The 24,720-nt window shown below is 39.8% G+C and overlaps 1 protein-coding gene across 1 annotated transcript in view; it reads left to right on the plus strand.

Annotated features, from left to right (window-relative positions):
- Window positions 1-24,426, plus strand: part of RAD50 (RAD50 double strand break repair protein) — a 109,380-nt gene extending 84,954 nt beyond the window's left edge. Inside the window, exons 22-25 of the mRNA XM_022588759.3 lie at window positions 8,319-8,404; window positions 8,928-9,070; window positions 11,386-11,519; window positions 12,985-24,426. Coding sequence (XP_022444467.2) covers window positions 8,319-8,404; window positions 8,928-9,070; window positions 11,386-11,519; window positions 12,985-13,171 — 550 coding nt within the window. The 3' untranslated portion in view covers window positions 13,172-24,426. The remainder of the gene's footprint in view (window positions 1-8,318; window positions 8,405-8,927; window positions 9,071-11,385; window positions 11,520-12,984) is intronic.
- Window positions 24,427-24,720: the final 294 nt, after the last annotated feature.

The raw sequence follows: 24,720 nt of genomic DNA on the forward strand, positions 1-24,720 counted from the left end.
TGGTCTACCTAATGACTAATGATCTAATGACATTTGGTCTAATGACTCTTTCAGGCATTCAGTTCTCTGGTAATGATTAAGTCTTGAGATGATTTTAAAAATGACCTCAGAGCAGGGCAGCAGCAAAAACCCTGAACTACTGTCCTGGGGATGCCTAATATGCTTCATTTGTGACATCAAGCTAGAACCCATGTGTACTTAGAAAGTAGATAACTCCGAGGCTTGCAGAAGCTTTTCATTACAGGTCCAAGTGTGGAGGCAGTTAGCTTAGAACACAAAGGAAAGTCATCTAGAAATTGCTGGGGCAGAAGCCATAGTGCAAAGAGGTGCTGAAGGATAGTATATAGTTAGCTTGGCATTCAAAGGAGGTGTCTGTGTGAAGAAGGAAGGAGGGGCATGGATGAAAACAGCTCTACATACCACACTAGTGCATACCCCTTTCTCTCTTTTTTAAATAGACTATTTTTTGGAGCAGTGTTAGATTCACAGCAAAATTGAGCAGAAAGTACAGAGATTTCCCATATATCTCTGCCTCCCCCCACCCCAACCATAGCCTACCCCACTATCAACATCCCTTACCAGAGTGGTATATTTGAACAACCTACATTCACACATCATACTCACCAAAATCTGTAGTTCACATTAGGGTTCACTCATGGTGGTGTACATTCTATGGGTAGACATGTGACTACCCTTATAGTATCATATAGAATAGTTTCACTGGTATTTGTCTTTCTCTCTTTTGGCCTCATTGTGCCTCCCTTAAAACAGTAAATATATTAGGCCTTTGTCATTTGTGAGGATCACATCCTAAGACTTTCATGGATCATCAAAATTATAAATACCACTAAAACCATCATTTGTCCTCATAAAATGCAACAGATTGTTACTGAAATTTTCAAGGAAATTTTTCAGATTCTTAAGAATATTTAAATATAAGATTGATTTATAAATCACTATTTTCTTAGATCTTAGACCTTTTCATTTTATTTTGGGAATCAGTTTTCACAAAACATACACTTAATATGAGTTAGTACTATATGCATTTAACTGAATGACATGCACACTCCAGGCACATGGTGGTGCTCATGCAACCAGCCAGATGACCACTTACCTACAATAGTTTCCAGCCCAGGAAATTTATATCTTTGCCTCAGCAGAATGATAGTTTACTAGAGGTCATGGACCTTCAAGGTCATTCTTAAATGTTAGTTACCTGTAAAGTCCAAGTGCTAAAAAGTGTGTTAGGTTAATCTTTGCGTCTGTATAGTTCAGTCAGCAGTCAGCTCCCACAGGGTTCCTGCACAGTTCTGTTTCAGAGCTGCTTTTCTTCCACAGCCCATGCCTAAGTCAAGCCCTCCTTAACTCTTACCTGTATTACTGTGGTAACTTCCCCCGTCTCGTTATCCCTCCCACCCCTGTTAAACTTCTACCAGGTTAATTTTTTTAAAGGTGGTGGTAGCTATTCTCTTCTAATTTTAGGAAAGACTTCCACACCTGGCCTTCCCCATTTCATCTCTCACTACTCACTATATTCTAACCAAACTGAATAATTTTGTTCCTTTAAGACACCTTGCATTTTACTATGCTGTTTCTCGTCCTTTGAATGTTACCTTGATAGAACCCTTCCCAAACATGTAATTTTTTCCTTCCTTTGTACGCCATAATATTTTGTGCCACTTAACCCATTCAGCCTTGTATTACAGATATTTATGCTTCCTCTACTCCATTATTCTGCAAATCACAGAACATGGTTCAAGCTGGGGCTTCGGTTCATTTCCTTGACAATGTCTAACATTTATTCAGCACTTAAGTAGTATTACATTGGTGACATATTTTCATTTCCTTCACAGTGCTTTTGCATGTATGTACACACAAATCTTTTTTGTTTTGTGTGAATAGTATCACACTGTAGGTGTTTTTTGTTGTGTTTTTTTCCACTTTACCATGTGATTAAAATCATGTTCATATATGTAAATCACTCATTATTTTTAATGGCTGCATAATATTCTATAAAATGGATATTACCTACTTTATTTAACCACTGATAGACATATTAGGAAGCCTTTAAATGCTTGCTACTACAGATAATGCTACAATATATAGTTGTGGTGCACAGGAGTTGCTCTGTGGCATGTAGGATCTTCCTGGATCAGGGATTGAACCCATGTCCCCTGCATTGGCAGGCGGATTCTTAACAACTGCGCCACCAGGGAAGTCCCTGTTTTGTTTTTAAATTCCACATATAAGTGAGATCTTGTCTTTTTCTGTCTGACTTACTTCTTTTAACATAATGCCTTCAAGGTCCATCCACGTTGTCCCCAATGGTAGGACTTCCTTGTTTTTTATGGCTGAATGATATTCCATTGTATGTATGTATGTGTATGTCTGTATATAGAGATATGTTATAGATATAGATATATATAGATATAGATACATATAGGTATATATTTCACATCTTCTTTATCCATTCATCCAACAATGGACACTTAGATTGTTTCCGTGTCTTAGCTATTGTAAACAGTGCTGCTATGAGCACAGGGGTGCAGATAACTTTTCGAGATAGTGTTTTCATTTCCTTTGGATATATTCCCAGAAGTGGAATTGCTAGAGCATATGGTAGTTCTAGTTTTAATTTTTTTAGGAACCTCTATACTGTTTTCCACAGTGGCTGTACCAATTTACAGTCCATCCCACCAACAGTGCACAAGGGTTTCCCTTTCTCCATACCCATGCCGTCATTTGTTATCTCTTATTGGTGATGGCTGTTCTAAGAGGTGTGAGGTGATATCTCATTGTGTTTTGTTTTTTTTAAGATTTTTTATTTATTTATTTTATTTTATTTTGGTTGCATCAGGTCTTAGTTGCACCATGCAGGATCTTCTGTTGCAGCACAATGGCTCTTCATTGTGGTGTGTGGGTTTTCTCTCTCTAGTTGTGGCGCATGGGCTTAGTTGCCCCGCAGCATGTGGGATCTTAGTTCCCTGACCAGGGATCGAACCTGCGTCCCCTGCATTGTAAGGCGGATTCTTTCCTTTGGACCACCAGGGAAGTCCCTCATTGTGGCTTTAATCTACATTTCCCTAATGACTGTGAGCATCTTTTTTCATGTACCTGTTGGCCATTCGTATAACTTCTTTGGAAAAATGTCTATTCAGGTCTTTTGCCCATTTTTAAATTGGATTTTTTGTTTGTTTCCAAGTTTTATGGGTTCTTTATGGGTTTTGGATATTAACCCCTTATCGAATACATGGTTTTCAAATATTTTTTCCCATTCTGTAGGTTGTCTTTTCACTTTGTTGTTGGTTTCTTTTGCTGTGCAAAAACTTTTTAGTTTGATGTAGTCCCACTTGTTTATTTTTTGTTGCTTGTGCGTTAAGGTGTGATTCCCAAAGAATCATTACCAAGACCCATGTCAAGGAGCTTTCTTCTAGGAGTTTCACAGTTTCAGGTTTTACATTTAAGGCTTTGATCCATTTAGAGTTTATTTTTGTGAGTGGTGTAAAATAGGGATCAAGTTTCATTCTTTTACATGTGAATATCCAATTTTCCCAACACCATCATTGAAGAGACTGTCCTTTCTCCATTGAGTATTTTTGGCTCCCTTGTCAAATATTAGTTTACCATATGTGCTTGGGTTAATTTCTGGGCTGACGATTGTGTTCTCTTGGTCTGTTTGTCTGTTTTTATGCCAGTACCATACTGGGGTTTTTTGTAAGTCTTTTTTTTTTATATTGAAATATAGTTGATTTACAATGTTGTGTTAGTTTCAGGTGTACAGCACAGTGATTCAGTTATACATATATATATTCTTCTACAGATTCTTTATATATATATATATATATATATATATATATATATATATACGAATTTATTTATTTATTTATTTTTGGCTGCACTGGGTCTTTGTTGCTGTATGCAGGCTTTCTCTAGTTGCAGCAAGCGGGGGCCACTCCTCGTTGCGGTGCGCAGGCTCCTCATTTTGGTGGCTTCTCTTGTTGTGGAGCATGGGCTCTAGGCACGCAAGCTTCAGCAGTTGTGGCACATGGGCTCAGTAGTTGTGAGTCGCGGGCTCTAGACCGCAGGCTTAGCAGTTGTGGCACATGGGCCTAGTTGCTCTGCGGCATGTAGTATCTTCCCAGACCAGGGCTCAAACCCATGACCCCTGCATTGGCAGGCGGATTCTTAACCACTGTGCCACCAGGGAAGCCCCTACAGATTCTTTTTCCTTATAGGTTATTAAAAAATATTGAGTATAGCTCCCTGTGCTATACAGTAGGTCATTGTGGTTAGCTATATTACATATAGCAGTGTGTATATGTTAATCCCATCATCCTAATTTATCCCTCCCCTCCCCCCTTCCCCTTTGGTAACCGTAAGTTTGTTTTCTACATCTGTGGGTCTTTCTCTGTTTTATAAATAAGTTCATTTTAATCTGTTTTTTTGTTTTTTCAGATTCCACATATAAGTGATATCATATGATATTTGTCATTCTTTGTCTGGCTTACTTCACTTGGTATGAAAATCTCTAGGTCTGTGTTGCTGCAAATGGCATTATTTCATTCTTTTTTATGGCTGAGTAATGTTCCATTGTATACATGTACCACATCATCTTTATCCATTCCTTTGTCAATAAATAGTGCTGCAGCAAACACTGGGGTGCATGTATCTTTTCAAATTATGGTTTTCTCCAGATATATGCCCAGGAGTGGGATTGCTGGATCACATGGTAGTTCTATTTTTAGTTTTTTAAGGAACTTCCATACTGTTCTCCATAATGGTTGTACCAATTTACATTCCCACCAACAATGTAGGAGGGCTCCCTTTTCTCCACACCCTCTCCTGCATTTATTATTTGTAGACTTTGATGATGGCCATTCTGACCAGTGTGAGGTGTGATACATCATAGTATTGATTTGCATTTCTCTAATAATTAATGACCTTGAGCATCTTGGCTGTTGCGTTTTGGTCATCTATATGTCTTCTTTGGAGAAATGTCTATTTAGATCTTCCACCCATTTTTTGATTGGGTTGTTTGTTTTTCTGATACAGAACTGTATGAGCTGTGTGTATATTTTGGAGATTAATCCCTTGTTGGTCGCTTCATTTGTAAGTATTTTCTCCCATTCTGTGGGTTGTCTTTTCGTTTTATCGTTTCTTTTGCGTGCAAAAGCTCGTAAGTTTAATTAGGTGCCATTTGTTTATTTTTATTTTCATTACTCTAGGAGATGGATCCAAAAAGGTATTGCTGTGATTTTTTTTTTTTTTTTTTTTTAGTTTTTATTTATTATTTATTTTTGGCTGTGTTGGGTCTTTGTTGCTGTGTGCACGCTTTCTCTAGTTGCAGGGAGTGGGGGCTACTCTTCGTTGCAGTGCATGGGCTTCTCATTGCGGTGGCTTCTCTCGTTGCAGAGCATGGGCTCTAGGCACATGGGCTTCAGTAGTCGTGGCACTTGGGCTCAGTAGTTGTGGCTCGCAGGCTCTAGAGCGCAGGCTCAGTAGTTGTGGTGCATGGGCTTAGTTGCTCCACGGCATGTGGGATCTTCCCGGACCAGGGATTGAACCCATATCCCCTGCACTGGCAGGCAGATTCTTAACCCCTGCGCCACCAGGGAAACCCTGTGATTTATTTCAGAGAGTGTTCTGCCTGTGTTTTTCCTCTAGAAGTTTTATAGTATCTGGTCTTACATTTAGGCCTTTAATCCATTTTGAGCTTATTTTTGTATATGGTGTTGGAGAATGTTCTAATTTCATTCTTTTACATGTAGCTGTCCAGTTTTCCCAGCACCACTTATTGAAGAGACTGTCTTTTCTCCATTGTATGTTCTTGCCTCCTTTGTCATAGATTAATTGTCCACAGGTGTGTGGGAGTACCATACTATTTTAATTACTATAGCTTTATAGTATAGCTTGGAATCAGGAAGTGTGCTACCTCCTGCTTTGTTGTTCTTTCTCAGTGTTTGTTTGGCTATTTGGGGTCTTTCATGGTTCCATATGAGTTTTAGGAGTGTTTTTTTCTATTTCTGTAAGAAATGCCATTGGAATCTTGATATGGATTGCATTGTATCTATAGATGGCTTTGGGTAGTATTGACATTTTAACAATATTAATTCTTCCAGTCCATGAACATGAGATACCTTTCCTTTTTTAAATTTTTTTATTTTTTGGTCCTGCTGCGTGTCTTGTAGGATCTTAGTTCCCTGGCCAGGGATCAAACCCATGCCCTCAGCAGTGAAAGCACAGAGTCCTAACCACTGGAGTGCCAGGGAATTCCTGCCTTTCCATTTATTTCTGCCTTCATTTTCTTTAATCAGGGTCTTGTAGTTTTCATAGTAGAGATCTTTCACCTCCTTAAATTTATTCCTAAGTACTTTATTGTTTTTGATGCTGTTTTAAACGGGATTGATTTATTTCTTTTTTAGAAAATTCGTTGTTAGAGAATCTCAATTTTCTTAATGGTAAAATGGAGATAACCAAATCTAACTCTCAGTATTGTAGTAAGGATTAAATGAGATAAAATATGATTATTTAGCATAATTGTACGTTACATAAGGTAAATGCTCATCACTAGTAGCCACTTACATTGTTATTCCTTCAAGTAGATTAATGTAGTTACTGTAATCATTGCACAGTGGGGTTGTAAGCTCCATATTAGCAGAGAGAAAAGATACAAAGATAAGTGAATGGTCCAGCCAACAGTAGTGGGCATCCACTGTGTCTGCCATGATCGTTGGTGAGTCTGGATCCCTCTAAGGACTAGAGCTTTTTCCTGCATTGTTGTCTCTCAGTAGACCTACCCATGGGCGAGGATGCACCACCTCTGTTGTACCAGGGAGCTGTGGTGTAGGCTATGTGTGTGCACCTGGGACATCTGTGCCCCACCTGGAGCTTGTTCTCCACATTGGGAGTGCTTATTTATGTTGATTATGGAAGATTTTTAACTTGAATGGAAAGATGACATTTTTGAAAAGTCATTTGAAAAATCAAGATCATAATGTATAAAGCTAAGCATTACGTGATTGGTCTCAAGAACATTCTCTGGGGTTTTTTTTTTTTTAAACAAATACTTAGAAGTTGTGTCTCTGTCTTTTTGACAGAAGTATAAAATCTGAGACTGAGATAGATGTATAAAATAGAAAATGGAGACTTGTTGCATTCTCATCAACAAGCGGAATATGGTTTTTTCTGGTTTTTATTACTTCACAGTCCTTTCATCTGATATTTAAAATGTATTTATGTTGAGTCATTTCTTTCTCTTTTGCTGGTAAACCGGAAGATCATGAAATGATTCTGCAGAGGCAGTAGCATTACGTTCAGTTTCTTTTTTTGTATATATCAGATAAGAGACTTGTAAATGGAAGTATGTCCGCCTCACATCCTTTGTATGGTAATAGCAGTGATGTTTGCCTTTTTGTGACTGGTGCAACATTTATTAATTCATAAACCCACTTCCAAATAACCTAAGGGCTTTTTGACTAAAGGTGACTCTAGTAAGAACAGTGTTAGATTTTGACAGGCTACTTTTGTTTTTACAGACATTTCTTTTCTTCTTTTTAGTGTTTCGAAACTACTAGTATTTTAAGAGTGTTTTGGGGGTAGAGGGGTGCCACGGTCAAAGAAAGTTAATGCACATATTTGGAGTTAGGGTTTCTGAATCTTCAACTAGGAAGGGAAAATAAAAGTTTTGAGGCTCAGCTCAGCTTAAGCCTTTTTATCACCCTCTCCGAACCAACACTTCTGGTTGGTAAAAAGCTCACAGATCTGAGAAATAAAAGCAGCTTAAGAGGTTGACTTTGGTCAACCTTAATAATAATAGAAGAGAAAAAGGGCAGCAATTCCAGAGATTCACCTATTTTCCCATAGACTAAGGGACCCTGTACACCTCCTGTCCCCTCTTTAACTCACTGTCATCTGTTCAGCAGGGCTTCCTATAACCAGTTGGTATCAGTGGAAACAGTCCTTCCATTAAGCCTAAGAAATGTCTCCTAAAAAATTGTTTCAGAAGTTTTCACAGTATTTGAGCATTTAAGGGAGTGTTTGTCATATCATAGAGAGTGAAAATGGAGAAGGATAAGGACTCCAGAGTGCTGGAATTATATATGCCTGAGAGTTTGCCATACTAGCCAATAGCAAGGTTTTGGTTCTGTTTATTTTTTCCAGCTCTTACTATATTCCACTTTTATCATTGAGAATATTGGGGAATTTATCTCATGATATTACTTATTATATACATTATTATACATTGCATATTTTTAATATATACTGTTAAATTTATTGTTATAATATGTTATCTTTAAAGTATCAATGGCTTTTTCCAGAGCAATAATGAAATTTCACAGTATGAAAATGGAAGAAATCAACAAAATTATTCGTGACCTTTGGCGAAGTACCTATCGTGGACAAGGTAATTAACATGGTGTATCATGAATGCTCTTTCTAAAGCCCTGTATCCAGCTCTTGCCTCATAAGACTGCTCATCATGCCAGTATTACCTCTGGGCCCCTCTCTGAACATCTCTTTCCGATTTTCTAAGAATTCTTATCTTCAAATTCTTAGCATGAAAAAAAATGCAAAGTTTTCTATTCCAAAACCTGACAGGACTTACAGATTTGGCCATGGTGCACATTATATTTAGTTGATGACGGAATAGGTTCTGTCGAAGTGCAGATAGGGATAAGCCAAAATGTGATAAGAAGAAAACCATCAGGAGGAAACTCTTAATAGGGGAACTAAGAAAAAGTCACCTCTGAGACTGAGGGTTGGGCCAGGAATCTTCATCACCAGAGAAAAAGTTTCCAAACCAGCCAGTGTTTTCCTCTGGTAATGTCAGCCTCGCATGTTGCTTGTAACTTACTTTGATAAGGTTTGCAAGTGACAAAAGGCTGCAGAGTGTAGGTTCCCCTAAAATCTTCTTCTTTCTGTGTCAGATATTGAATACATAGAAATTCGATCTGATGCCGATGAAAATGTATCAGCTTCTGATAAAAGGCGGAATTACAACTACCGAGTGGTGATGCTAAAGGGAGACACGCCCTTGGATATGCGAGGACGATGCAGTGCCGGACAAAAGGCAGGTATCTCAAGAGCCTAGGGAACCACCTGTATACAGAGAATTGAAAAAGAGGAATCATTGTCAGTGCAGTGGAAGCACCCAAAGTTGCCCTTGAATGGTAGGAAGCTCCTTACAGCACTCCTTGCTGCCATGTAAAGTGAATCACCTCGGTCACTCTCATTACACTCTCTCAATTCTAACCAGCATTTCCTGCAACATTATGTAAAGTAGGTTTTTAGAAGAGGGGCCTGAAACAGTCTCACAGGATAGCCTAAATGTAAACCAAGAAGTTGAAGACCATTCATTGTTCCACAGCACTCCTTATGAGAATAAGCTTACTGGGTTATCAGTTATAGACACACCACTATTTTATGTGACACCAAGAAAGAAAAAATTCAATTGTAATTGTAAGATGCATCCTCATTTCAGAGAAGTCAAAGGGTGGGGGAAGGGTATGTTTTAGAATCAGTGACATACAGTATTAGCAAACCAGATCCTAGATTGAGCCAGATGAGGCATTACAATAAGTGAGAGTCTAATTGAGAAGGTAGCCTCATCATAGGACTGAGTCCTCACCACCACTCCCAGCCTAGCCTTTGGGCCTGAGGACCATCTAAAAGAAGGGTCTGCCAGGGTCAAAGGCTTTGATACCCACAGGTGCCTCTGTCCCCACCACCACATACACAGGGACTCAGTCCTGGGCCAGACCATCTAGCTCTACAGGAAGCTCTGGGAGGATAGCCTGGGTTGGATATGTAGAGCACAGAGGAATAAAGTTTCAAAGAGTTGGGAAAGTGGGACCTGCATGCTTAGGGTACAAGGCTGGGTTCTTTCACTGTGCACTGGTTTGTAAAAAGATGTTAAAGGTTTTTGAGCTTCCTCCTTTCAGATTAGAAGCAGAACATTATACTTGATAACATCTCTGGACCCCTGATTTTCTTAACAAAATTTTACAGTTCCAGAAACGGATGCTCACATTATCAGAGTTACTTTCATAAAAGGTTTGCAATTTTTGCTTAAAGACACTCTATGCATGTATGCATTTTGTCATCAACCCGGACAGCTGATACCAACTTATAAGGCATCTGCAGATCATTATCTTAATCATAGTCTGCAAAAATGACAAATCTGTGATCTACAGGCAGTATCCCCTACTTGCATTGATGATTTTTTGTGGTAATTATGAATGAGAAAATGGTTTGAAACATGTCCGTTTGGATTAAAAATACTTTCTGAACAAAAGCAGATTTCCTATAGCTACTCCAAATTATAAAAATTAATTAGCAGTAATTGCTTCCCTGGTGTTGGGTGACAGAATAGACAAACGGTTTGGTAGAGGTGGGCCAGGAGCTCCAGTCATATCCCACTCTGAGTGGGTGGTGGTGCAGGTGGCAGCAGAAGTGCCCATCCCCAAAGGGCCAGCGTCAGAGCAAAGCTATAAAGTGCTCTAAAATCACTAACTCACTCACTGATGCTCCTTCACTCACAAATGGAGGTGGGTGGTGGAGGGGGCATTACATCTCACACAGAAAGTAGTGTATACTTCCTAAACTAGTTCTTCACTCTTAATTCTTTGTCCCTTGTACCCTCAGATGGCTTCAGCAGTGGCCTAGTTTAGTATTAGGCTTCTGTTAACCACAAAAGTGCCTCATAGTTTGGGTTGCTTGGATTTCCTACAGTCAAGCTTAAATAAAACCATACTTCTGTACTCTTGGTACTTTTTCCCCTCCCTTCCTTTCCCTCTCCCCCTCAGAATCATACACATAAACATTTAAGTGTGGGTTAGAGCAGTGGTGCCTCTTTGGGAGCCATAGATCTCACAGAACATAGAGATTTAAAGATGTCTCTGAGAGAAAAGGTGTCTGTGAGGCTCTGGAAAATGTATTATGTCTGTCTAAGTTTTCTAACAAATCTCATTATCAGGAAAATAGCCAGGTCATGAATTTTTAAGGTTGTTAATCTTATAGCATTATTAAAATTACTAGTTACAGATAAATGTTAATGCATTTCTGATTCAAGTCTGTAATTTGAAGTTTCGTTGTAGCTGATGTGAGGTGTTTGTGCAGGGTCAGCACTGCTTTTAGCAATTGTATTTCATTGCAAATGACAGGATGAGATAATGCAAATGATAGTTCACCTTCTGGAACGGCATGAGCGTTTGGTCACAGTGCCAGGCTCTCCCAAACAAAAGAGCAGTGATTTACCTAAGGTCAGTGATCCTGTGACATTGCCCCACCTTTCCCTTCTAAAGACATTATGCCAGGTCTGCCTGCTTTTCTAAGGTGAATGAGAAAAATGTGCAGTGCAGCTAAGCTCCGGTGCTTTTGTTCCAGGTATTAGCCTCACTCATCATTCGCCTAGCCCTGGCTGAAACATTCTGCTTAAACTGTGGCATCCTTGCTTTGGATGAGCCAACGACAAATCTTGACCGAGAAAACATTGAATCTCTTGCACATGCTCTGGTTGAGTAAGTATCTCAAATTTGGGGCCAAGTTATGATAGTTTTTAAAGTAAGGTTAAGAGAATTCTATGATGAAAATCCTCTGCAGATGTGTCTTCCTTGAGGAAACTGGTTTTGCCAGACCTTAGGCTTTACCTGGATCGTAATTCTTCAGATGCTTAAAAAAAGAACTACATGGTGAACAGCCACCCCAGACACATCCTCCATCTCCCCAAGAGTGTTCATAGGGAAACCCATGGTGAGGGTCTCCTGGCTTGGTTTGGTTTTCCTGTAAACCCACCAGAGGGGCCCACATGTCCTGTACAGGAGTTAGCATTCCCTGCTAAAGCCTTTCTAGGTGGTAACGGTAGTGACAGTGGGTTTTAGACTATTTCCCCAGCTTCTCACGTGTGTCAGCATCTATGAGGAATGACAGTGCTTACTCAAAAAGTGTATTAGTGGTGAAGTAGAATCCAGGGGGTAGAACTGCATACACTTTTTACCATAGTTCACCTGTGGTGGGTGCACGCTCTAGGGATAGGCAGCCCTTGCTTATGGGCTGTGCTGGCAGAGGAAAGGCACTTTCTGTGAGGTAGAGAAGCTATTTTGGGTACTTCTTGCTCCAGACAGACTCCTTCTAGCAGAGAAAACATTTCCTGTGTGATAGCAGGGATGGAACCAGAAGGAGACTTGAGCAGCCACAGAGCCATCTTTCTCCAGCCATCTCTCAGTAGTCCCGTGTGACCAACAAGTAAGGGCTGGTGCTTTTGAAACTTAAGTGCATCCAGCTCCAGGCAAGGGATAAATAAGTGGTTAGGTAAAAGAAAAAGTCTTTCAAGTCTCAGACACGTAACTAATTACCTCAGCACATAGATAACGAGCAAAAATGTTCTCAGTACACCCACTCAGGCCCCCTGTGTGTCATACCAGTGATGCATCCAGTGACTGGCGGTGGCAGAATTCTAAGTAGACCCAGCTCCCAAGAAGGCAGTGGGGCTCACAGTGTTATTCCCCTTGCCTGTAGTCTTTGTCTTTTTTTTTTTTTAATGTAATTTTCTTCCAGGGAAAACTAGTATCAGGTCAAGAGAACCCCAGGCGAAGGAATAATCAGACCCTGAAAGTTGAGCCGCACAGGTACTAAGGAAAACTCAATTAAACATTTCCACCTGCTTTAAGAATAAACTAGATCATGTATTCTCACCAGTCTCTAAGCCAGACCTGAGTGAAGAGTCATGCATCCCCACTGTCTGGAGAGGAGATGGGACTGCTACCTGGCTGGGCTGAAGGCCTGGATCCACACCCCCCTTCCCCCCGCCACTTCCTGCAGGGCTGTCAGAGGCCCTCCCTGATACTCACACAGCACAGGAAAAACCTGGTCATCACACACAGCATACATTTATGTGTCTGACAAGGTTCTCAGTGCTTTTTTCAAATAAAAGGAAGGGTTATGTATGTTCTTTAGTAATAAAATGTTATAAATATATTGTTTCAGGATAATAAAAAGTCGCTCACAGCAGCGTAACTTCCAGCTTCTGGTGATCACTCATGATGAAGATTTTGTGGAGCTCTTAGGGCGTTCTGAATATGTGGAGAAATTCTACAGGATCAAGAAGAACATTGATCAGTGCTCAGAGATCGTGAAATGCAGTATTAGTTCCCTAGGATCTAATGTTCATTAAAAACATTCAAGATTTATATGCCTTAGAAACATGGGTCCTCAGCCAACTGCTTATTTCTGGTATTGAGTCAATATGAAAATACGTTCTTTCAAATGAGCCTTGTGTCTAGGGTTTTTAATGTCTGAGAGGTTCGAAAATCATTAAAATTGTTTCACATGGAATTTGGACTATTCCCTGAACTTCATTCCCCCTCCAGGCAGCCTCTGACAGGCCTGTGGGGCTCAACAGCAGCACAGTTGAACTCAGCTTCCCTGCTTCCCTTCCTAGCACTGATGAAGGAGTCTATGGGACCTGAAGCTTCTTACTCGCCTTTCACTTTTCAAAGCATTAGTGAGAAGCAGTTCTCTGCCTGGATACTTTATGGCTTGGGCATTTAAAAAGTCAGTGTTAAGTGTTACCTGTAAATTTATTTCTTTGGATACGGTTTAAAAAACTGTGTTATCAGTATTAATATCTGAAGATGACAGAAATGACTGAATATTAATATTTGGCTCTGCTCTTAACTTTATAAATCTGGGTAAGTGACCTCTCCCTCTCAGGGCCTCAGTTTCCCCAACTAAAATTTGAAGTAGTCGAATGGGGGCTTCAGGGTTTGAAAAGGACCTTAATTATCTAACTCAATACCCACTGTCTTCCCTCCCCACATATCCCTACTAGGTAGTCATCCAAACCTGGGCTCTTTCTAGAGGGAGGAAGTTCCCCACTGTGCACATCCACGTTTGGAAAGCTCTGCCCAAGAGCAAGGCCTCTCTTCACTTGGGGCCTGACCTGCATTCATGAAGGAGTCTGTAACTTTCCCATATGTCTATGCTATTTATCAGTTTGTCCTTACCATGAATCCCGATTGCTCTCCAAGTATGCAACTCTGGTGTGGAAGGAAAGCAGAGCTCGCTCAAAGTCAAAACTGGCTCCCCGTGGGGTCCAAGCAGACCTGGAAAAGCAGGCCTCATTTTCATTCCAGATGTTGTTTCTAATAAGAGCCTAATCATACCCTTTCCCTGGAATTGCCAGCTGACAACTTGAAGCCTTTCACAAGCATTCCACACAGAATGCTACCAAGTGATGCACTTTCGAATTAGACTTTTAGAGTCAGTCTGTCAGTCATGTGGCACACTCACTAGGAGCCAAGAACCACTTGGCAACCACTAGAAGCTGAAAAAGGCAAAGAAACAGACTCGTCCCTCAGAGCCTCCAAAAGGAACCAGCCCTGCTGACACCTTGACTTTTAGCCCAGTATACTGATTTTCAGACTTTTAGCCTTCAGAATTACATAAGAGAATAATACTTGTTTTAAGCTGCTGAGTTTGTGCTTATTTGTTACAGCAGCAATAGAAAACTAATACACTATCCACTGTATATATAATCAATTTCTGTGTATGTAATGTACGAGTTACTACTATCCTTGAGACAATTGAAAAAAGGTTACTTATCATTTTTTATGTTCTGTGGTTCACAGAAAGAATGCTGGTTGAGAAAGTCTGATCCAGACCCTTACCCAGTCCATGGATGAAAGGGCCAAGCAGCAGAGCCACCACTCCAGCCATCTGCTTCTTGTCCACTGACTATGTTCAGTCATCCTAATTAGCTTTGAAAAACTAAAATCACCATTATTAGGCAAACTAGCATGATATCAACAAAGGTACCAGGAGAAAAAAACAGCAGACCAATCTCACTCAGAGGACACATCCAGGAATTCATAAATTAAGAACAAATCAATTCCACTCATCTATTAAACATACATAATAACCAAGGTGTCTTTATCCCAAGAATGCAAGAATATTTCAGAAGATAACTGTTTACAAATCATCACCATAATAAAGCCAAAGGGGAAAAATTCTGATAGACACCTAACACTGACCATTATTTGATAAAATTCAACATCTCCTAGCTTTAGTAAACTCATACTTTTGCAAAGAATAAAAATATTTTTAGTGTTATTTGTCATGAATTAAAAATTAACAGTCATCTTAATAGCAAAAGATGAAATATTTTCCATTAAATAAAAAAAACAGGTAGCTTCTATCAACATACTTTTGAAAGCTCTAGCCATTGCAACAAGAAATGACAAGGCAATACAAGATAAATACAGGCAAATGAAACAAAGTTATTTACAAATTAAAACAGACTTCCCAATTTCAAGTCTGGTTTCCCCTGACGATGTGACTTCCCTCACAGCCCTTTTGAGAGTGGCTTTCTCTCCCATTTCCCTTGTATCAGTGGGCTTGGAGGTGGTGTTAGTGCCGTTTTTAAGCTTTTCATTGCTGCTTCTACATCATCCTCCATTAACCCCACACATACGCTTGAGATGAATAGGCATCACAGTATGGAGGTAAAGAATATGAGCCAGACTCACAGACTTAAATTCTAGCACCACCATTTACTAGCTTTGGGACCTTGGGCAAGTCATTTATCCTCTTGCTCCTGTTTCCCTATCTGTAAAAGCATCTAAAACGGCGCCTATCTTGTAGCATTCTTATGGGGATTAAATGACTTTTTTTTTTACATCTTTATTGGAGTATAATCGCTTTACATTGTTGTATTAGTTGCTGCTGTATAACAAAGTGAATCAGCTATACATATACATATATCCCCTCCCTCTTGCGGCTCCCTCCCACCCTCCCTATAACACCCCTCTAGGTGGTCACAAAGCACGGAGATGATCTCCCTGTGCTATGCGGCTGCTTCCCACTAGCTAGCTATTTTACGTTTGGTAGTGTATATATGTCAGTGCCACTCTCTCACTTCGTCTCAGCTTACCCTTACCCCTCCCCATGTCCTCAGGTCCATTCTCTACGTCTGTGTCTTTATTCTTGTCCTGTCCCTAGGTTCCTCAGAACCATTTCTGGGTTTTTTTTAGATTCCATATGTATGTGTTAGCATACGGTATTTTCCTCTTTCTGACTTACTTCACTCTGTATGACAGACTCTAGGTCCACCCACCTCACTACAAATAACTCAATTTCGTTTCTTTTTATGGCTGAGTAATAGTCCATTGTATATATGTGCCACATCTTCCTTATCCATTCATCTGTTGATGGACACTTAGGTTGCTTCCATGTCCTGGCCATTGTGAATAGTGCTGCAATGAACATTGTGGTACATGACTCTTTTTGAATTATGGTTTTCTAGGTTATATGCCCAGTAGTGGGATTGCTGGGTCATATGGTAGTTCTATTTTTAGTTTTTTAAGGAACCTCCATACTGTTCTCCATAGTGGCTGTATCAATTGACATTCCCACCAACAGTGCAAGAGGGTTCCCTTTCTCCACACCCTCTCCAGCATTTATTGTTTGTAGATTTTTTGATGATGGCCATTCTGACTGGTGTGAGGTGATACCTCACTGTAGTTTTGATTTGCATTTCTCTAATGATTCGTGATGTTGAGCATCCTTTCATGTGTTTGTTGGCAATCTGTATATCTTCTTTGGAGAAATGTCTGTTTAGATCTTCTGCCCATTTTTGGATTGGGTTTTTTTTTGATACTGAGCTGCATGAGCTGCTTGTAAATTTTAGAGATTAATCCTTTGTCAGTTGCTTCGTTTGCAAACCTTTTCTCCCATTCTGAGGGTTGTCTTTTCATCTGGTTTATGGTTTCCTTTGCTGTGCAAAAGCTTTGAAATTTCATTAGGTCCCATTTGTTTATTTTTATTTTTATTTCCATTTCTCTAGGAGGTGGGTCACAAAAAGGATCTTGCTGTGATTTATGTCATAGACTGTTCTGCCTATGTTTTCCTCTAAGAGTTTTATAGTGTCTGGCCTTACATTTAGGTCTTTATTCCATTTTGAGTTTATTAAGTGACTTTTAAAACTGCCTGGCACATAAATGTGTTATGTGTGTATTCAAGAAAAGCCTCATATCATCAGTTTACTCTTTCTTGTTGCAGTTATCTTTAGCCCCCAGCCTGGTCACTCCTGCTTATTCATTGACAATTTTAGCTCCCAGTTGAGAATTATTCTCCTAATACCAATTTCATAATCATCGGTGATTTCAGAATCCAAATGATGATCTAATACAACCCCCCTGGCCTCTCAGATCCTTGCTCTTTCTTCCAGTGAGGAGACGCTCCATAGTCTTACTCCAGAGTCCAGTTCTTTAACAACAATAACTGCAACCCTCCACATCTCCGTTTTAAGTATCTCACTCCAACAACCTCTCGTATCTTTACAGTTCACTCCTGGGGTCTCCAGCTCCAGCAATTCTTTGAGCCCTCCAGGATGTCAATCCATTGATTCTACCACTTTTTCAGTTCTTCACTTCCCTCATGCCTGTACTTCTCTCCTTTTACAGCTTAAATTCCATGGTCCATCCTTATATCACTGTCTTGCATAGACCCTCAACTGTCTTGTCCCTCTTCTGTCCTCAAACTTTTCTCACAGTCTCCAACTCTGGCTAAATAGGACTCTGCCTTCTCCCTGCACAGGCAGTTTCCTTTGCTGGTTCCATATTTCCCTGACCTTTTGTTGTTTCCCTGCTTTAGTGCCCAGTCTGCGTCTGTACTGTTTTCTTCTCACACTCACTTACTTGGTGACCTCATCCAGTCTCACAACTTTAAATTATCTTGGGACTCCCCTGGTGGCACAGTGGTGAAGGATCCACCTGCTAATGCAGGGGACACGGGTTCGAGCCCTGGTCCAGGAATATCCCACATGCCAGGGAGCAACTAAGCCCATGTGTCACAACTACTGAGCCTGTGCTCTAGAGCCCACAAGCCACAACTACTGAAGCCCACGCACCTAGAGCCTGTGCTCCACAACAAGAGAAGCCAGTGCAATGAGAAGCCCGTGCACTGCAACGAAGAGTAGCCCCTGCTCGCCACAACTAGAGAAAGCCTGCGTGCAGCAACGAAGACCCAACGCAGCCAAAAAATATAAATAAATAAATAAATCTATTTTTAAAAAATGAATACAAAAAAATTATTACCTTAGTTTGAGTTCTCCCAGAAGCAAAACCTGAAACAGTGATTCAAGCAAAAGTAAACAGTAGGATATGGGGAATTATAATGAAGAGAAAGCAGCCAATGAATAGTGTGTTCTTAAACCAGCTACTGTAGTAGGCAATTCGGAGTTTAATCCCACAGGGAACGTGAGAAATTTGGCAAAACGTATGCCTCAAAATTATCCCACCCGAGAAGCAAGAGAGCTGGGGTATTTATCAATATATACCAAGTCCCAAGAGTCACTAACTGAGGGCTATTCCAGGGCATGTTAGCTACTGGCTTTCTGTGTGCATCTTGCACAGAGCTGCCTTCCACAGTTTTTAAAAAAAGAAAAGAAAAGGGGAAGAAAAAGCCTTTTGACAGAGGTATAGATAACAGCAGCAGCTAGAAGTGGGCTGGAGCACACTGGAAGTTCTTGGGACAGAGGGAGGGCACTGACAGCTCCTTTAACAGTTTTGTAGGTGCTGACTCCTCAAATGTGTCTCCAGTCCAAACTCATTTAAACTCATATTCAGCTGCCTTACTGGATATCTAGTTGCACTTGAATATCTAATAGACATCTGAAACTTAAAATGACCCAGAAACTTTTGCCCAGAACCTGCACCTCCCATAGCTTTGGAAGAATGATAACTCCATTCTTTCAATTGCTCAGGAAAAAGTCTTGACATCTCCTTCATTTTTCTGTTTATCTCATATCCCACATTCAAGCCATCAGCTTAATACTATGGATTTAACTTTAATATTATATCCAGAATCTGACCATGCCTCACCATCTAAACCACCACTGCTTTGGTCCAAGCCATCATCATCTCTAACGTAAATAATCTGAGTAACCACCTAACTGCTCTCACTAATTTGGTCCTGCCCCTCACAATTTGTTCTCAACCCAGCAGTCAGTCATCTTTTTAAAAGTAAATCAAATGTGTTTCTCACAGGGGTTTGGGTTAGTAGTTCTGAAACCACTTTACATAGTAAAATCAAATCCATACATATATTGTAGATAATAACTGAGTTTCTCACTGTTAGAGAAAGATGTTTGCATATCAAGAAAGGGGAAAGGCTATAAAAAGAACCCTGTAGTGTTGGACTGAATCCAAATATCAGTGTAAATTTATGGTTTTAGTATGTAAAGGTGTTCTACTTCCTTTATGGATATAAAGGAAGGGAAAAAGTGGGAAGAAAATAGGGAATAAGGGAAGAGTAAGGTCCACCAAAAATCTCCATAAAACCAATGAAAACAATGGCAAAAACTGTCAAAATAAACTTTTGCAGAACTTAGGAAATTAACTAAAGGCTTGCAACAAGCCAAGGATTGATTGTTCAAGAAAAACAGCTGAATCTCGGGGAGAAAAGCCAATTGCATTTTAACCTCCCCTAAACCCATTCCCCTCGCCCTGTCTTTGTTGTAGCTTTGAAGACCAAAAGCACCAGAACTACAGTACCTGTGAAAGCAGCAACCACCGGAGAGAGCAGAATGGATGTGGAGTTCCCCAAAATCTTCAGCGCCACAGAATTGCCACTGTTTGACCTGTCTGGCAGCTCCCTGAAAATCTCCATCCTCATGGCTGGTCTTTATTCAACCTGACTCCAGCTCACTGTGCAAACAGCCCTACCTGTTGTAGGCAATCAGTGATGATTAGTTAATATTGCAGCTGCCCAAGGCAGCATTACTAACTGAGGCCAACAAGAGAGTAACCAAGAAACTTAAAGAGAAACATAAGGGAAGTAGATGTCCATGGCAGCTTTGACAAGCTTGAACATGTTCCTAGGAGTCCAGAAGTTTGTGTGTATGTCAGAGCTTTGTGCATACTCAGGGAAGACCTGAGAAGGCCCTAAGCACTGACCTCTGGCTGACCTTGAAACTACTTATGCAAGAAGTGAAGGCAAAGGCCCACTTGCTTTCTGCAGCATTAACATGACTGAACAAACTGTCTCTCACACAGACAAAGCTCTTCAACAAAAGCTTGGAAATTTATTAGTTCAAGGCATTAAAAGAAATCTCTGTCCAATCATCAACATACCACTAAGCTGAGACTTCAGTGACCACATATGAGAAGAATACAGCTTTACAAAATTGGTCCAGGAAAGTCACTAAACAAAGCAACAATTACAAACCCTGGGGAGAGGGTAATCTGATTTTCAGAGTTAACACATATTACCTTTTTTTTTTTTTTTTTTTTTTTTTTTTTGCGGTACGCAGGCTTCTCACTGTTGTGGCCTCTCCCGTTGCGGAGCACAGGCTCCGGACGCGCAGGCTCAGTGGCCATGGCTCACGGACCCAGCCGCTCCGCGGCATGTGGGGTCTTCCCGGACCGGGGCACGAATCCATGTCCCCTACATCGGCAGGTGGACTCTCAACCACTGCGCCACCAGGGAAGCCCAACACATATTACTTTAAATGTCCAATTTCCAACAAGAAATTATAAGGCATGCAAAGAAACAGGAATATATGGCCCATAAACAGAAAAAAAAAAAAAAAGCAGTCAACAGAAACTGTCCCTGAGGAAGCCCAGATAAAGACTTTAAATCAGCTTTTATAAATATGTTCAAGGAACTAAAGAAAATCATGTCTAAAGAATTAAAGTATGAGAATGACATCTCACCAAATGGAGACTACCATTAAGGAAGTAGAAATTATTTTTAAAAGAACCAAATAGAAATACAGAGTTCAAAAATACAATAACTGAAATAAAAATTCACTAGAGGAGCTAAACGGCAGATTTAAAATGACAGAAGAATCAGTGAACTTGAAAACCGCTCAATTAAGATTATCCAGTCTGAGGAACAGAAAGAAAAAGAATGAAGAAAAATGAACAGAAAGTCAGAGACCTGAGACACTGTCAAGCATACTAACATACCAAGCCCACCAAGCTTAACAGGAATCCCAGAAGGAGCAAAGAGAAAGGGACAGAAAGAACATTTGAAGAACTAGTGGCCAAAAAGTTCTGAAATTTTATGATAAATGTTAATTGTCATATCCAAGAAACTGAACAAACTGAAAAACCCAAATGAACCTTTCGGCCTACCCAATAGAATAAACTCAAAGACCCAACAGCTAACGTCATACTCATCAGTGAAAAGCTGAAAGCTTTCCCCCTAAGATCAGGCACAAAACAAGGGTGACCATTCTTGCCACTTTTATTCAACATAGTATTGGAAGTCCAAATAGGAAAAAGTAAAACTGTCATTATTTGCAGATAACATGATATTATAATAATAGAACACCCTAAACACCATTAAAAAAAAACCTGTTAGAACTAATAAATCAGTAAAGTTGCAGAATACAAAAGCAATATATAAAAATCTGTTCCATTTTTATATACTAATAATGAACTATCAGAAAGAGGAATTAAGAAAACAATCCAATTTACAATTGCAATAAGAAAGCATAAAATACCTAGGAATAAATTTAACCAAGGAGATGAAAGACCTTTAATCTGAAAACTACAAGACATTGATGAAAGAAAATTGAAGATGACACAAGTAAATGGAACAATATTCCATGTTCATGGATTGGAAGAATTAATATTGTTAAAATACTTCCCAGGGCTTCCCTGGTGGTGCAGTGGTTAAGAATCCACCTGCCAATGCAGGGGACACGGGTTCGAGCCCTGGTCCAGGAGGATCTCACATGCTGTGGAGCAACTAAGCCCGTGTGCCACAACTATTGAGCCTGCACTTTGGAGCCTGCGAACCACAACTACTGAAGCCTGCGCACCTAGAGAAAGCCCACGCGCAGCAATGAAGACCCAACACAGCCAAAAATAAATAAATAAATAATAATAATAATAATAATGCTTCCCAAAGCAACCTACAGATTCAATGCAATCCCTATCAAAATTCCAATGGCATTTTTCATAGCAATAGAACTAACAATCCTAAAATTTGTATGGAACCACAAAGCATCATGGAAGCATCATGGTCCCTAATCTCAAACTGTATTACAAAGCTATAGTAATCAAAACAGCAGTATGGTATTGACAAGAAAACAGACACATCATGGGACTTCCCTGGTGGTCCAGTGGTTAAGACTCTGCACTTCCAATACAGGGGATGTGGGTTTGATCCCTGGTCGGGAGCTAGGCTCTCACATGCCATGTGGTGTGCCCCCCCAAAAAAAAGCCAAAAAACAAAAAAACAGATACATTAATCAATGGAACAGAATAGAGAGCCAAGAAATAAACCCACACATATATGGTCAATTTTATGACAAAGGAGCCAAGAACATAACAATGGGGAAAGGACAGTCTCTTCAATAAATGGTGTTGGGAAAACTGTACAGCCATATTCAGAAAAATGAAATTGGACCACTATCTTACATCGTACACAAAAATTAACTCAAAATGGATGAAAGACTTGAACATAAGACCTGAAGCCAAAAAAGTCCTAGAAGAAAACATAGGTGGTTAATTCCTTGACATCAGTCTTGGCAACGAGTTTTTGGATTTGACACCAAAAATGAAGGCAACTAAAGCAAAACTCAACAAGTGGGGCCACATCAAAAAAGCTTCTGCACAGCAAAGGAAACCATTAACACAAAGAAAAGGAAACCTACCAAATGGGAGAAAATATTTGCAAATCATATATCTGATCAGGAGTTAATATCCAAAATATATAAAGAACTCATACAACTCAATAGCAAAAAAACAACAATCTGATTTTAAAAATGGACAGGTAATCTGAAAAGACATTGTTCCAAAGAAGACATTCAGATGGCCAACAGGTACATGAAAAAGTGCCCAGCATCACTAGTCATCAGGGACATGCAAATCAAAACCACAATGAAATATCACTTCATACCTGTTAGAATGAGTGTTATCAAAAAGACAAGAAATAACAAGTGTTGGCAAGGATATAGAGAAAAGGAAACCCTGTGTACTGTTGGTGGGAATGTAAATTGGTACAGCCACTATGGAAAACAGTATGGAGGTTCCTTTAAAAATTAAAAAAAGGATTACCATATGATCCAGCAATTCCACTCCTGGGTATTCATGGGGAGAAAACAAAAACACTAACTTGAAAAGATATATGTACCCCATTGTTCACCGCAGCATCATTTATAATAGCCAGGACAGGGAAACCACCTAAATCTTCATCAACAGATAGGTGAATAAAGAAAATGGGGGGGGGGGTCGCTGTGCGCACACGTGTATAATTCAGCCATAAAGGAAGGAAATCTTGCCACTGCAATGACATGGATGGACCTTGAGGGCATTATGCTAAGTGAAATAAACAGAGAAAGACAAATACTGTATGATCTCACTTACATGTGGAACCTAAAATACAAACAAAAAAACAGCTCATAGATGAAGAGAACTGATTTCAGGTTGGTAGAGGTGGAGGATGGGGTGTGTGTGTGTGTGTGTGTGTGTGTGTGTGTGTGTGTGTGTGTGAAATGGGTGAAGGAGATCCTAAGATTAAAAATTCCAGTTGTAAAAAACTACAATGAGATATCATCTCACACAAGTCAGAATGGCCATCATCAAAAAATCTAGAAACAATAAATGTTGGAGAGGGTGTGGAGAAAAGGGAACCCTCTTACACTGTTGGTGGGAATGTAAATTGATACAGCCACTGTGGAGAACAGTACGGAGGTTCCTTAAAAAACTAAAAATAGAACTACCATATGACCCAGCAATCCCACTACTAGGCACATACCCTGAGAAAACCATAATTCAAAAAGAATCAAGTACCAAAATGTTCATTGCAGCTCTATTTACAATAGCCCGGAGATGGAAACAACCTAAGTGTCCATCATCGGATGAATGGATAAAGAAGATGTGGCACATATATACAATGGAATATTACTCAGCCATAAAAAGAAACGAAATTGAGCTATTTGTAATGAAGTGGGTAGACCTAGAGTCTGTCATACAGAGTGAAGTAAGTCAGAAAGAGAGAGACAAATACCGTATGCTAACACATATATATGGAATTTAAGAAAAAAAAATGTCATGAAGAACCTAGGGGTGAAACAGGAATAAGGACACAGACTTACTAGAGAATGGACTTGAGGATATGGGGAGGGGGAAGGGTAAACTGTGACAAAGCGAGAGAGAGGCACGGACATATATACACTACCAAACGTAAGGTAGATAGCTAGTGGGAAGCAGCTGCATAGCACAGGGAGATCAGCTCGGTGCTTTGTGACCACCTGGAGGGGTGGGATAGGGAGGGTGGGAGGGAGGGAGACGCAAGCGGGAAGAGATATGGGAACATATGTATATACATAACTGATTCATTTTGTTGTGAAGCTGAAACTAACATACCATTGTAAAGCAATTATACTCCAATAAAGATGTTAAAATGAAAAAAAAATTCCAGTTGTAAAATAAATAAGTCATGAGGATATAAGGTACAGCATAGCCACTATACTTGCATATTTGAAAGTTGTTAAGAGACTAGATCTTAAAAAGTTCTCATCACAAGAAAAAAAATTGTAACTACGTATGGTGATGTAACTAGACTTATTGTGGTGATCATTTTGCAATATATACAATTTTTGAATTATGTTTTATACCTGAAACTAATAATAATGTTATACGCCAGTTATACCTCAAAAAAAAAAAAAAACCCTCAAGAGATTGGCACTTAGATGCATCCTAGCCAAAC

Source organism: Delphinapterus leucas, chromosome 3, assembly GCF_059928025.1.
Source record: "Delphinapterus leucas isolate spDelLeu-1000000601 "Yukka" chromosome 3, BTC_Dleu_Yukka2, whole genome shotgun sequence".
Classification (NCBI taxonomy): domain Eukaryota; kingdom Metazoa; phylum Chordata; class Mammalia; order Artiodactyla; family Monodontidae; genus Delphinapterus; species Delphinapterus leucas.